The sequence below is a fragment of the Ictalurus punctatus genome, chromosome 22, assembly GCF_001660625.3.
Source record: "Ictalurus punctatus breed USDA103 chromosome 22, Coco_2.0, whole genome shotgun sequence".
Classification (NCBI taxonomy): domain Eukaryota; kingdom Metazoa; phylum Chordata; class Actinopteri; order Siluriformes; family Ictaluridae; genus Ictalurus; species Ictalurus punctatus.
The window spans coordinates 13,511,594-13,527,515 of NC_030437.2; the positions used below are offsets into that span (position 1 = coordinate 13,511,594).

A 15,922-nucleotide genomic window follows, 5' to 3' on the forward strand; every position below is an offset into this window, starting at 1 on the left:
AAGACCATTAAGCCTATTTATAGACATATTTACTAATTTCAAGTTTAGATTGTCTTATTCCATTGGCAGATCATTTTGCAAGACTTGCAAAATAGAATTTGCCCATATTCAAGATATTTTTACTTGCTATCATTTTTGCAGTGCATGCAGACACAGAACTGCTTCAGTCAATCTCTTCAGTATTGTATGTTATATAAAATTTTTCATGAGGCTAAATCATTCCAGTGCTACACAAATCCCTGAGTGTTATATCAGGGTCCCTCTGAGGAAAACTCATAGGAAAGGCATACGGACATAAAAGTTTTTTTGTTGTTGTTGCCATGGCAATCCATTCTGTTACATCACATCAAATGAACAAGTGTGATTGATAGTGACTACCGACCTAGAAAAACCTGCACTGATTGGTGAGCACTCAAGGGGAAAGACAATACAGCAACAGATGCTGGGAATCAATATGTATGCCACTGGAGAATTAAAACAAATAGGGAATTCCTAATACACTGCTATACAGTGTATAAATATTATCCCCAGTGTGGTTCACTCAGTGGGGCTAGAGTGCAAAACCTGACAAAACTATCACAGTCATTTCAAACTCAGTAATCCAGTGATCGCAAGTAATAATCCAAAATAATGCAGGGTGGTGTGATGCCAAAGTGGATTATTGTCCAATAACAGAGTGTCCAAAAGTGATTTATTCCTTTATTTATTTACTGATTTCACCAATATTTACAGTTTTTAATTTATTAATGAATGACATGTCGTGCTTTTTAACCATAGTTACATTTAATGTTGTGGAACATCTTTAAGACAATTTCAACAGTCAGATAACAGTCATTTTTAATCCTTTTTTGTTAGCCTTAGATTATATGTAGAGTATCTGCCATACAAGTCCTTGTAAATGATCTGTTACTATAGGAATGATATTAGAACAAGAACATTAATATAAACCTATAATATGAATTACAGCTTGAACTATTGCACTATTGTCAGAGCTGCTGTTATAGAAAATATATTAACCTCTTCTGGACAATCAGATTAGAGAATTCAACAATGCTGTAGTATAATGAAAATAAAACTCTATTAATACTATTCCTAAATCTATATTATTAATAAGAATCCTTTGTTTCTTAAGGATTAAAGAATGCTGTATATTTTTGATCAGGTTCCAGATTGTCATGCAGATGACAGAAGGCCAGTGGCTTTGATGATTAGGTCTGTCTTAAGCTGGTGGCTAAAGCAGATGAGAAATCATTCCCTCCCCAGCCAACAAGCACTCATTAAAATTCCACTATTCCGCCCTCCCAGCATGCTTGACTAGTCAGTTGCTATTGGATACCAGTCATGACTAATAACCTCAGGCAGCTGGTCAATCAACAATCAAATCATGATACACTAATGCCAGACAAATTGTCTATCATGGCTGATTAATGTGTTGAGGCTCCCTGTGGTTTGATGTTTTTTTTGGGTTTTTTTACAGGAACACAAAATCATTCATGGACTTGGAAGAAAATAACTGTCAATGACAATAACAGGCTTGGATGATGAAATATTTAATTTAGACTGGAAATCAAGTCATTTAACAGCAGCAGGTGGTCCTGTGTTGGCTGATAGCTGTACACCAAAACATCTGGAATTGCACAAGACTTCAAACATATTGTTGTGTTTTATTGATGTGGATTTGTTGCATATCACAATTTTTAAGCATTTTACTCATCACTAGATCAATCATTTGAAATATGTGATATTACACTGTATGGCGTGGAGTATTTTTGAGTGAAGCATCATACACATTGCCCGTGTTCCCAGACCATAAAGATAAGATTGATGCTTGGCAAAGAACAAGCACCTTGCTAAAAAAAAAATCAATTTGGCTTTTGGTGTTATTAATATTAATCCTTTAAGCTCCTCTCACTGGCCTTCAGCCCTCTGCACTAATCTTGTGCATTGACTTCCTCTGGTGTGCGGTCCTGCAGAGAGAGCTATTGTTCAACATGCATATGTTAACATAATCTCAGGCACAGATCCACCTGTCTTAACACGTCTCTAAACCGGTTCAGTCCTCCAAGCTTTTATTAGGTTGAGGAAAAAGTGGCTGTTGCCTCTCCAGTGGGATAGTAAGGATAGGGCCTCCTACTGTCAACATCCTCTGAATAGGAGGAAAAACTGCCCTCCAACTCCCCTAGCACTTTTTAATTAGTGCCTATCTCCTTGTCTGGTGATGGTTTCCATTTTGGTAGGTGCATGAACCCAAAAAACAAAGAACCTTTTCATGACCGGCAGTGTTAAATACCAGACTTTGAGGCTTTTCAGTCTAATTTATTGTCCAAGTGTGTGTGAAAGTTTAAAAAAAAAAAAAGAAAAAGAAAAAAAAAAGGAAAAACCAGAACAAACTGTCCTGAGGGGTCTGTGCTAGGGCCTGACTGCATGTCTGGTTTCTACCATCACCAGAACACATGCCAAACTTCTGAAAGGTCATAATGCTCAACATAAAATAGACTCTAAGGTGAGAGACATTTTAGAGCATAATAATGGAGTATTTACCTGATAAATGACTATGTGAGCTGTGCATGGTTTCAGTAACTGAATAAGTCATGTGCCACTTGGCAGCATTTATAGAATGTTTCTCTCTGACTCTGGACCAATTATGTCTGCATCTAATGTGCTTAAATTGCCAAGAGCAGAGATGCTTCATTATGTCTTTTGCTGGTGATAATATTTTGCATTTGCATTAGTCATATGCTGACGGAGGTACAGTGCTGTGAAAAAGTATTTGTCCCCATGCTGATTTCTTCTGTTTTTGTGTATATCTCATACTAAATTGTTTCAGAAATTAAAACAAAATTTAAGATAAAACAAAGGCAACCTGAGTAAACACAAAATACAGGTTTAAAAAAAAAAAAATCCAATACCAGCTGTGCCTGTGTGAAAATGTATTTGAATTCTGCTCTCTACCAACAAATCCTAAAGTAGAATGTCCAGTCTTCAGTCCATAAGTTGAAACTCAAGTGTTACTGGATTATACAGCAAGACAATGATCCAAAGCATAGGAGTAAGTCCTAGTCCTAGAAGTCAATGAAAGACTGATCTCCAGTTATCGGAGGCATTCGGTTGCAGTTATTGCTGCTACATGTGGCACAACCAGATTTTGTTTAAGGAAGCAATTAGTTTTTCGCATTGGTGATAGGTGTTAGATAACTTTTTTTTGCTTAAATAAAAAAAAAAAAAAAAAAAATTTTTATTGTATGTTTACTCAGGTTGCCTTTGTCTTATGTTGTATTTCGTTTGAAGACCTACAACTATTTAGTGAGACAAAAACAGAAGAAATGGGGCAAATACTTAACAGTAAAGAGATCACTTCTCTTGGTCTAGACATCTAAGTCATTGGTATGCTAACATTTTCCTCTGCAAGACAACTAAAACACAACCAAAGAAAATAAATAAAGTCCTATAGGTAGTCAAATAAAAGGGCTAAACAAGAATACAGGCATAAAAATCTTATCATCGGGCTTCACATATAACCGACTGACTGTAGTTACTATTGACTGATGCATTCATTCACTTACTGAGTTGTGGTCACACATTGGCTTGTCAAACAAGGTCCCAAAGATGGCAGGCTGGGGGGGAAAAAAAGACTTGAAATTATAATTGGCTGATAATGAGATCTTCATGTACAGTATTGATTGATTAACAGATTGCTATTTACAGTAAATGACAAAATAATATCACATGACTGTAACCAGTGGAGTCAAAAATATAACACAGGAATATAACAGCATGTAGTCTATCTAAGCTTTATATACTAGGAATGGGTAATTAGTCTAGCTCAGTTGTGCATTTGTACATTTTATTAGGATGGCTAGATACGGTCTCCAAAAAGCTTGCTAACACTAGGCATCACTTTCACCTTCTATATCTGGACTAAGTCTATGCTGTTCTCTACTTGTAAGTGTTAGTGTTAGTAAGACTACTCACTGACAGAATAGGTGAATGGTATTAAAGCAGTATTGTCTGTACTAAACTGTATTAAAGCAGTCTTTTCTTAAGCTAAATTGAGGTAAATGAATTGTAACTGCTATAAATACATATTTTTAAAAAACGTAATACACTAGCAAAACAGAACGGGCAGTATGCCATATTTGTTTTTATAAACTTCACGTTTCAAACATTCTCAAACATTTTCATGTCACTAGTAACCTTTGCATGAGTGAAGACGGAGTGAAATCTTTCCCAATGTGCTACTCATCAACAATTAACGCCACATTTTATATTCAATGTTGATAACCATGAAAGCACACACCTAAATATGTCAACATTTATCTTTTGCCACTCTGGATAAGAAGCATCTGCTAAATGATTAAACATTAGGAATGTAAAAGAAGGGGAAATAATGTTCATCAATAATTGCTTTAACAACCCTTCTCAAACACATCACACTCAGGATTGCATATCACGGGAGACCTTAAAACTGTGACATTTAATGACCAAGCTATGAGAAAAATGACGATAATAAAACAGTTGAATTCATTATGCGCGTGAGCAGATGTCTTCACAGAAATTAATGGCCATCATATCCTTTTAATGTCGATGCAGAGGAGCAGGTCTCGTTTAACTAATTAAAATCCAGGCTTTAAATAAAGGAAAAGCCAGCACAGCATGAGCACAAAGTGCCTGAACCTGCAAATCCAGGAGCACATGGTCTAAAACAATTAATGAAACCTATCATCTACTGAAATGAAGTCCTATCATCTACACCTACAGTGCTGTGAAAAAGTATTTGCCCCATCCTGATTTCTTCTGTGTTTGTGTATACCTCATACTAAATTGTTTCAGAAATGAAAACAAAATCTAAGATAAAACAATGGCAACCTGAGTAAACACAAAATACAGTTTTTAAATGATAATGACATTTATTGAAGCAAAAAATGTTATCCATTACCAACTGGGCCTGTGTGAAAATGCATATGCATTTATTAGTTACTAATTCCCCAAATCTATGAAACTGCATTCATAATGGGGTTCAGCTGGACTAGACGCAACCAAGCCTGATTACTGCAAACCCTGTTCAATCAAATCAACACTTAAATAGAACTTTTTCAACAGCATGAAGTTGGTTAAAAGGTCTTACCCAGTAACACACTATGCCAAAGCTGAAAAAATTCCTGAAACGATGAGGAAGAATTGATTGAAATACATCAGTCTGGGAAGGGTTACAAAGCTATTTCAAAGGCTCTCAGACTACAAAGAACCACATTGAGAGCCATTATCTCCAATTGGAAAAACTCGGCAGAGTAGTGAACCTTCCCCGAAGTGAATCTGTTCTCTGACAGAAATGTTGGAAATAACGCGTCATCATTGGCTCAGGTTGCTCTGGGTACTGCGCATGCACAGTTCTTTGTAACTAACAGAACAAGGTGCCTTATATCTACACATGCATCAGTTTAAGAATCTCATTAACCAGGCATTTAACACAGGAAAGGTGACCTCTTTTTTTACATAATACAGCCACCATGCTGTCCTTATATATTTTACGCAGTGGGCTGTCTCTACTCAAACCATCTCTGATTCTCCTCAGATAACTCCTAAGGCTAATCAGTGTGCGTGTAAACTCAGGGGTGTTGAACTACAGGATGTGAAGAATGAATATGATTCTGTTTGTAATAAAAGAACTGAATCACTCCTTAGACTGTGATTTCAGTACCTGTTTTCTTCCTTCTCAAACTGTGCTGGGTTTATCTGATCACTCACAGGATTATAATTATACTACTAAACAGACATTACTCAAATCTCTAGCTTGACACCCGAGTACACATAGAGCACACCCATGTATGCATTATGAATGCTGTGTAACACTGTACTGACACCATGGTGGAGTAATGATTCAACTTTTGGTTTTGGATGGATTTCGAACTCTACAACTCTCAGATACACTGTTTTTATTTTCTGACTGACGGTCTGGATCACCACCTGCTGAGCTTGTCTCTTGCTGGCTGAAAACTTGTCTGGAATTTCTGATGAGCTCTAGCAAGGAAAGAAACAGTTTCTTACCACTGTGCAAACCAATGACACCAAACAAAAGCAATGGGTGTGCATTAATTAGCAGTGCTGGATGAAACAGTCATTTGCATATTGTCTATTGCCCTACCTTGTCCTAGCAAGCTCCACACCAAACCAGTTTACAAAACTGGAGAAATATTAACGTATCTGATGAGTTGCAACAATGCATAGGACTGTGTTTCATTTTTGACCATGATATTTTGATCAAATGGACGTATTTCAGATGCTTTTATTTGCATCTCCGTTGACTACCAAATCTTGCTGGGGCCTCACCTGGCCTGGACCTGTAACATGTCCCCTGATTGTCCCCCCTGTGGCACACACATCTATGATTTGTATTCAGTTTATTCTTATCTGTGACTTTTATTCATTTCATTCAACATAACTTGAGCATCTTTTCTATCTCACTTCCTCTCTACATCTGAAACCACTTTTGCTGCTTCATGTAGCCAGACACAGTTCGCTACAGTTACTCTTAGCTCTGCTGTTAGTGACAGACAATAAGCAGAAGCAAGTCTCAGACAGATATAATCAAGTCAGCCCTCCTGTTTCTAATCATCTAGAGTAGTGTGTTGGCAGACGCCTGGGTGAAGGTGCAGCTCTGCATGCTCTTGTGTAATGATGGCCAGTAAAATCCTCAGCCCTCTGTGACATGAAAAGAGGAAATCAATAAGTTTGTGTGGGTTTGATTTATGAACGTATTGTGTACTGGGATTTCCAACCCAATCAGACTTATTAACATGGGCATATATGGTTGTTACACATATACTTTATGTCTACAGATTAATCTATCATCAATTAGTTTTGACTTTCATGTGTAAAACAAATTAGCATGATTACTAACGTTACGATTCGCATTATTTATTAGGTCTCTAAAGTCCTGTCAATCAATCAGTTAGATCATAGAGGTAGAGAGCATTTCATTTCATCCGTTCATTCTCTCTCGACCCAATGTAGGTCCTTTTACAAATAAAAATACATCTGTTTTGAGACTAATGAATTATTGATTTGTAAAAAACAAATATCCTTAACAAATGAAGAAATACACTTATACGCCAAGGAAGGTTGTCTTTAAAGGTACTGTATATTATACAGAGAAGTCTTTGTTTTGTGCCACCATATTAAACTACATCATTATCACTGCTACAGAGTAAAGGATAGATGGAATAATTAAATTGGCACTGCCAGTTTCTGCTTTAGAAAAGACAATCATGATATTGTCTGGGTGTAACCTGAACTGCCTGTGACCCTTGGAAATCCAGTGAAAAATCATTTGTGACATTAAACCAGATACACTTTGTTGTATTTGTCTCACATTGATTATTTTTAGAAGATTAAAGAGCTGGATTTTACAGCTTGCTCTCCACTGGGGTTTAAATAATTAATTACATGTAATATTCAGGTTTGGAGTTTTAAAAAAAAGGAGAAAAAAAGATACATTTGTGGTATGCGTTTGTCATAATGTGATCAAAATTAACACGGCTTATTAAACTTAAATAATCAGAAACACATGAAAACAATTACCAGCACTATCATATGGTCGATATAAAAGGTCACAAGACGTAATAAACATGACTGTTGATTAGCTCACCAGGGACTTGCTAATATTTCATATTAACACATGATGTGATTTGAACATATTAGTAGTGTGCTCAGTAGTCATTTTAAACTGGCAGTGTGGTGGTTTCGGACAGTCATCAAAACCCTGTTCTGGTTGTTATGTGTTTTAGCACAGCACGGCTAGACACTTGCGTACATGTCAACATTAACGAGCAATACAAATTCAGTAGATATGTCTGCTTGTCCAAGATCCAGGACAGTCTCTTAAAGATTGCCTGTATGTGATGAGCCATTTCTAGCTAGCTTCTCAAAGGCATTTCTCTGACTCACTCCAGAATCCACTTTCTGTCTCTTGTTTAATGGGAATATGAACAAAAGAGTACAGTCTTATGAGCAGGGGAAGAAGTGGTGCCTACAGCCAGTAAAAGCTCGACAACAACTAGTTCCTGAATGCTGCAGAATTTTTCAGTTTTTTCCCTATCTTTTAAGGTAATAGTCTGGGTTCATAAATCCATGGTAGAGTTCATCAAATAAAAGACAAAGCACGGCTTGGAATCATCGTTCAGTAAGAAATGACTGCATCTATATTATGCTATAAAGCAAAAAAAAAAAAAAAAAACCCCACACACACACATTTCACTACAATTCGTCCTGTATTTATTCTCTCGCTCATAAAGATTTTAAGATATATAAAATATCTTTTATTACAAGAAGTCCTCCTGCACGTCCTGCCTGGCTTTCACTAGATTTGTCACTGGAACAATAGAGAGGTGAGCTCATGCAATCCACCTTATAAACCCCACTCCCAGGCTTCACAGCCTTCAGGAAACAATGAGCGTGAAGTGAAATACAAAACCCACGCAGTAAAAATGATGATCCTTCAAAGCCTCTTGAGGGCTGTGGGTATTATTCGTTACACCACACATAAAATTAAATCATAACTTTTATATGAATGTTACATAATATTTACAACTAGATTACAGTGGATACAATAAAAATCCAAGTATATTTGTCAGTTTTGTAGGTCTTAAAAAGAAAGGGAAAGAAAAGTAGCTCACATTTAATCAGATGAACATGACTAACGCCAAGGGGGAGGCTGTAACTGTGATTAAACCCAAAACTGAGTTATATTCAATGCCCAGTTCTCTAAAAGTCAAAAAATAAAGCTATTCTGCCAGAACAAGACTCTGAATGCGGTAGGATGAAAGCCTGCATTCAAGCATTCTGAAACTCGCTCTCTCTCTCTCTCTCTCTCAAGGATCAAAGCCGAGCCTCCAGAGCTTGACTACTTGAGTGGCGTGTGTGTGTGTGTTAAGAGGGATAGAGGCGAGGTTTGCCCTCTGATCAAGAGCTTGTTTCTGCTCACTTATAGACTTCAAGTTAAGCTACCGCCAAGCATGCAGGGGAAAATTTTTCATCAAAATTCACTTGACTGCCTCATTTGCATAATTAACCAATTATGGCAGGCAATTATTGTAAATTAAACACTTTATGCACCACTGATGAATCAAATACAGTTGTAGTTGAGGATTTAATGCATGTCAGTTAACAAGATAATACATTATGTGTTTGACTATAAGCATGACATATGAGCATGATTATTAAAACACGCTTTATAATTCAGTGATATTCAGGAAAAAAAGCAGCTATCTTCACTGCCTTGAGGACGTTCGTCTTTCAAACTGAACAGAAAATCACAGAGACATTACGTACCCGCTGTTTGGAGACATGCCTCAATCCGACATGGGGTTGACTTCTGCACTGTGGAGAACAAAAGAGACAGATTATTGTCTTGTACATATGTTCGCGCTCTCTGATGGAGGAGCGGTGAAAAGAGTGGGCGAGAGATTCCTACATGATGCACTAATAGACATAATGTGTGTGTGTGTAGTTGTGAAATTACTCTCTCTAAGGTCAGGGGTTCAATCCCAAATGATATCATTGTGCTATTCAGCTTTGGGCAAGTTACTTCATAGAAGCCATACGTACCATAAATGGTCATATGAAGGGTTAGGCATGGACGGATGGGGAGTAAGCTGGCATAAATTGTTTTATAATTCGTATTCGCACGGTACCTATCATTATATTTGGGTAAATGAAGGAAGAAAACATCCACAGCCATTGATGCTTGTTTGCATAAATGTCCTAGCTACTTACATTTTCACTATCATCATACTGCAGCTATGAACTTGGGTGTTAATGCAGTGGATTACAGCTGGCATTTTTACTGTGGTATCCCTGGACACACCATTTTAAACTAATAAAAGTGATCTATGTTAACTTATAAAATGGTTTAATATGTTGTAATGTACAATGAACTATTAAGAATATTCTAATAATACCTCAACACCCTTACCTTCATAAAGAATGCAAGGGTCTATAAATATACAAGAATGTGCAAATTTGAAACGTCCTTTTTTCAGCCTCACCCGCTGACCCTACTACACTGCGCAACTGTATATTACTCTGGAAAAAAATAGCACTATTACCAATTAGTCAGCTGGTTAACTGCAAGTAAACTATTTTGTCACAGGTAGACATTATCCACAGTATCAGAATCTTGACTTGCATTGTCACATTCTTAAATAATACACTAAATGCCGTGCCATATACCATATAACATAAACATGATGATTTCACTCATATCTAAAGGTAAAGTATCTACCTAGCTTAGCACACAGATTTTGTATCTAAATACATTCGGCATCCTGTAATAATCTGAATTTTAGACTACAATAGGTTCAAAGCTGCTGAGGTTTCACCTGAGATAATAAGCAGAGTTAATATGTAACACTCCCTGAATTGGTATTTTATTTGATTTTTTTACATAAGTACTGAGAAAATATTAAGAAAGTTGAGAAATCCTAACAGGTTTGACCCTCATAACAATCTATATAATCAGCATTTGTAAGGTCCAGGAACAAAAATTCTGACAAAGGTCTGAATAAGCAAATGGCATGAGTAAATGGCAACATGAGTTTTTTTTTCCAACAGCTTTTAGCTTTTAATGCATGATCATTAATAATTAATTTATGGCTATAAATAAGACAGTGGTTAAAAGTGGTTCTGTTTTGCTTTATAGTGACGCTCCACATTACCAGTTTGACTAGTATCACAGAGAGCTCAATGCCAACGCCTTTGACAGTGGTGCCTCCACTACCAACAAGTTTATTACTAATTTGCAACATTCCCTTAAAAATATACTTTAAACAGAGAGAAAGGTATTAATGAAAAACTATTCAGACATTTGACCTTGCTGTGACCTTGACCCTGTTTGGATCAATCCCAAAATCTAATCAATTCATCTCCTGGTTATAATGATAATTGCATATAAATCCTACAAATATCCAACAACTTGGTGTTGACATATCGCGCTAACAATAATCACGAACAGACAGAGAGATGGCTCGACTACTGACAAAAACCATAGATAGTCAGAAAATGGACCTTGAGTTCCCGAACATAAACATGTAAGTAACATCTCTGTATGACAAACAGGAAGGAATCTATTGAAGAAAAAACATTTAATAGATATGTCCTCACTGTCTTCCATCCATACTCCCATCCATATTTTGTACCGCTTATCCTACACAGGGTCACAAGGAGCCTGGAGCATATCCCAGGGAACTTGGGGCACAAGGAAGGGGGCACCTTGAATGTATCGCAGGGCACAACTGCACACACATTCACACACTACAGACATCTTGGGAATGCCAATCATTCAACAACGCATGTCTTTGGACTGGGGGAGGAAACCGGAGTACCCAGAGGAAACCCCTGAAGGACAGGGAGAACATGCAAACTCCACACACACAGGGCAGAGGCGCAATTCCAAAATCTATATCAATTCATCTGCTGGCTACAATTATAATTCCAGATAAATCCTACATTCAGCTACTCGTTCTTAATATATATCACTTAAGATATATCCACTTTTTGGACAGAAGCACAGACAAACAGACAGATGGACGACCCGAAAATGTACTAATCTTAGAAATCTATGATCATCTGAAAACTTACCCTTTTCTAACTCTCTACACAGCAAAATCACCAGTGTTGATTTAACACTCACAGTGTTGAATTCACACCCTTCAGTGTTTATAGGAGTCCATTGGACTCATATAAACACTCTGGGTGTTAATTCAACACTGGGGATTTTACTGTATAGCCCTGTAGCTAAGCTCTGGTCTGATGAGCTGCCTTCAGCTAAATACTTTACATAAATGCATGTGATCTGCTACCAAAGTCATTCTGCGTCATGTTTAGAAAACTGGAGTTGCTGAACTACGGGCAGCTTTTTTCATGTTTCTAAACTCTGCTGGAGGATTTATCATCAATCTGATTAAACATTTTGCTGGGTCCGCATCAGGACTAAGGTCCACCAGTTGACGACTCCTTGTATAAATGATGCAAAGCAGTCTTTGTATTATCTTCTTAGCACTGTTTTTGGAAATGTAGAATGTCTTAACAGCTTAGAGTGCATCAAAGCATCAAAACCAAATATTCAGTCACATTACACTGTTGTTGCCTCTCCAGGCTAGACTTCCAGCTTGTGAAATCTGAGTCATAACCCTTTCTGGGAACCCACTCATTGCTGTATACACACACACACACACACACACACACACACACACACACACACTTCAATGGTACATTACCTAAGGAATGCTTTTACTTTCACAGGCTTAGGTCATAGGCCTTTTTAAAAGCTCACACAAACACACACACAAACACATACACACACAAAATGTAAAAAGAAGGCTGCCTGTAAGACTAGAGGGTGACAGATTCTCCATACACACATATCAGAGGCTGCACGCTGTAACCAGGCAACCAGTGCCTTTTGGGAAGATAAATCGGTATGCAACACTACTTCAGCTTTGTATTAGTATGCCTGATTTTTCATGGGCAGTCAGAAATGCTGCTTGTTGCTCTTTCAGCTTACAAATGTTAACACTGGTACTTACTGTATAATTGTGAACCATGTTATAATTGCTAGAGACTGCACGTCCAGATACATCACCTCATCTGCCTTTCACGTGACTCGGAAGCTGCGACCATGACCCCAATGAAGTAGGACTGAGGGACTAGAAAAAGTATGTAGACTGAGGTAACCATGTGACAAAGAAACAGTGACAGTGAGCATAGGAGATGCAGTAATTAGACTGGAGTGGTGCCCTATCCATATGACATGCATTATTGAAGGAGTTGGGTGTGTCTGAGTGTTTCTGGTGGTGTGTGTGCTAATTCGGCTCCGGGTAAGGAGCGTATGTGTTTATGCAGCTGCTGGGCAGTAGGGCTCTAAGCAGCAATACACTCATCTCAACACTCTTAATTCTCACTTTATTAGCACTTGGTGGGCAACAAAGTGAAGCTGTTTGTTTCCTCATTCTGCGCTTGAAACGTGAAGTCAGGTATCAAAACACAGGCACATACAGCCATGCAGCGCCCACCCATGTAGGGCTACACAACTGCAGAAATAAGTCATTACAATAACTTGTCTGTAAATACTGTGATATATTTAAACACAAAATAATCAACAAGTTATTGAGCTAATCATTCTAACAGTGAAAAGAGTGCATTGAGATGGGTAATTAGGGCAATGAATACTATACAACAATAAATCAAGGATCAAGTACCTGCTTAGTACCGGTATTGATATCCTCGAAATCAGTACATTAACAATACACTGTGCTTCAAAAGATTTGATTATCCATCTTACATTCATTTAATTACGAAAATAAATAAATAGCAGAGAACATAAAAGAAATAAAATAATTTTAAATAGATTACAAGTAAATAAGACACTGAAATACTTCTCTAAGTTGTTTGTAAGTACCTCTTGTAATAAAACAGATAACAATTAAACATAATCATAGCACACATTTTTTGACAGTTGAGAACAAAACCTTTGTTGTTGCTTGTGTTTCTAAAAAGAGAATCTCAATCGAGTTATAACTTGTGTTCATCAACTCTTGGATAATAATAAGACCATTTCCCTCACACCCTTGTTTAAATTAAAATGTTGTCTTTACATGTTGAAAAAATAAACAGGTATCACTGGCAATCCTGACTCGATGAGAATATGAGAGAAAGGTTCTGTGAATTTTTAGTCTACTGACACAACCAAGTAATGCACAAAAAAGCCTCCCTAACTGTCAACTTGTAGCAGGTTCACACAAACACCTGCTGGTTTGGTCAGTCTTGGAACACTAACTAGCAAGTCTTTAGAAACTAGAAGGTCTGTGGAAAGTGAACAGCAGGTAAGAGTTAAACTGTTTCCACTCCATGGAGGATCAGGAAGCTGTCACTTGCTGCTGCAGCTCTTCTGCTAAAAATACTTCTTAATCATGTTTGTCTCATCAACTGTTGTTCTACAGACTTGATGTTTTTCATCTTTGCCCTGAGTAGCTCACACTTTCTCAGGGTTTCCTCCTAATCCTTCAGGAAAAACACTGTCTGCAAGCAGAAAAGTTTAAGCCTGAGTAATGAAGTGCGCAGTAAATTTTATATAAGGCTCTGTTCTGAGGCTCGGCTGTCTCACAAAATCTTCCACATGTGCCACTTCTGATTGAATTTGTGATTTAACTCTCTGGTGCTTTCAGTTGTGGCAACAGACACAAAATAGTGTTGACAAATCGCCTGCTTTGGTTTAACATGATTCCGAAATACATAGTACCACATAGTCCCACACAATGAAGGCTTGTTCCTCTTTTCAGCTCTTTTATCAGCTTCCTTCTGATTCCTTCTTCATTTTTGCTGCTCTGTGTAAATTCAACTCGTTGTAAAGAACAAATGCATAAATAATCTTATTTTGACTAGATTTGATGGTTTAACGAAACTTATGAACCCTGTTAGTATATATCTTATATATGAAATAGTATATATCCCATTATATGAAACAGTTAAAAATACCAATGATCCCCAACCTGTTTTATTACAGCAGCCTATGTGAAGTGAGTACAAGTGTAGAAACTACAGTGTCAGTGCTGTTATAATATAATATTTAGCTCTATACTCGAATGCACTACTGTGAACCAAACAACAAGCAAATACAGCTGGAAGCAGCAGTTAAGGTTCAAAGCACTTTCTGGCCCCTCCCCTTAACGATGGAGGAAGTTTAGTAGTCATTGGGACCATCAGCGCAACCGAATGAAGAATCATGATTTAATTTTAAGCAGTTCATGAGTTCTTTACACATTGTTTGCTGAATTTTGGTCTAAATAGATCACACTGTTGCAGAGATATGCCTTCTCTACCTGTTTGGTGACTTTGCTGTTGAATTCATTTTGAATATGTTGAAAATTAATACCACTCGCCATGATCGAAAGAATGGAGGAAAGTGGAATTGCCTTTATACAAAGTTCCCTTGCTGAGATGTTATTGCAATTGCATGTCCAAATTTGCCCTGTTGGTGGCACTATAGTTCTTGAGAGGTGAATACCAAACTAACTGTGTAGGTACCTGAGAATGATCTCTATCACTGAGAAAATGTTCATTAAAATTGTACAAAGCATTCTATGGCCTGCCATAGACTCCCTGGTTAAAATATAATAAGATTATGAAAACTGAAGATGAAAATGTAAATGATAAAATGCAAAATGAACAAATGTAAATTAAGTAAAAATAATAATAATTTTAAAAAACTTAATTTTTTTCACAATAGGTTGTGCTATGCCTAAACAAATAATATTTTCCTTTATGTTGAACACAAAAAATAATTAATGTAAACACAAATAAATAATGGTTAAATGTGTAAGCACTTCATGACTATAATCATCAGAGTGGCAGTGGACCAAAAATAAACTGCAGCTTGTGTCAAGCACATGTGAGATGAAGGCTGCACATGATTACTGAGGAAGAACGGGCAAGACGGGGTAAGGATAAATGATATAGTCCAGTCTTGTCAGGTTGGGAATGAGGCCACATGCTGCACAATTTGTTGTTGTTCATTGTGTATTAGTGTGTCCCAAACAGGATTACTTCAAGAGACAAAACGATTTTGGGGCACACTGAATAAATAAAATAAAATAATAATAATTATTATTATTATTATTATTATTAAGCACAAAAACAATAATAACAATAATAATAAAAAACAACTCATCTAACCATTTTATTTTTCTCTATTTTTGCTTGTGGACACTGTCAAGTCATTCAGTCCCAAACTCCACAAAAATTGGAGGAGTTTGCAATTTCTCAAAATTACCACAGATTTGGGCCAAGATGCATCATGTGACATCCTCACAACACACATTCAGCCAAAGCCCTCTTCAATACATATGGGTTGAACATTGGTACCACTAAA

General features: G+C 37.0%; 1 protein-coding gene across 2 annotated transcripts in view; it reads right to left on the reverse strand.

Annotated features, from left to right (window-relative positions):
• Positions 1-15,922, reverse strand: part of rasgef1ba (RasGEF domain family, member 1Ba) — a 65,405-nt gene that overhangs the window by 39,597 nt on the left and 9,886 nt on the right. For both annotated transcript variants that reach the window (XR_006980890.2, XM_017452330.3), the window contains exons 2-3: positions 9,328-9,375; positions 3,564-3,614 (exon numbers count right to left, since the gene is read on the reverse strand). Coding sequence is in view for 1 of the 2 variants with exons in the window: in XM_017452330.3 (XP_017307819.1) it covers positions 3,564-3,614; positions 9,328-9,375 (99 nt within the window). In the remaining variant the exon portion in view is untranslated. The remainder of the gene's footprint in view (positions 1-3,563; positions 3,615-9,327; positions 9,376-15,922) is intronic.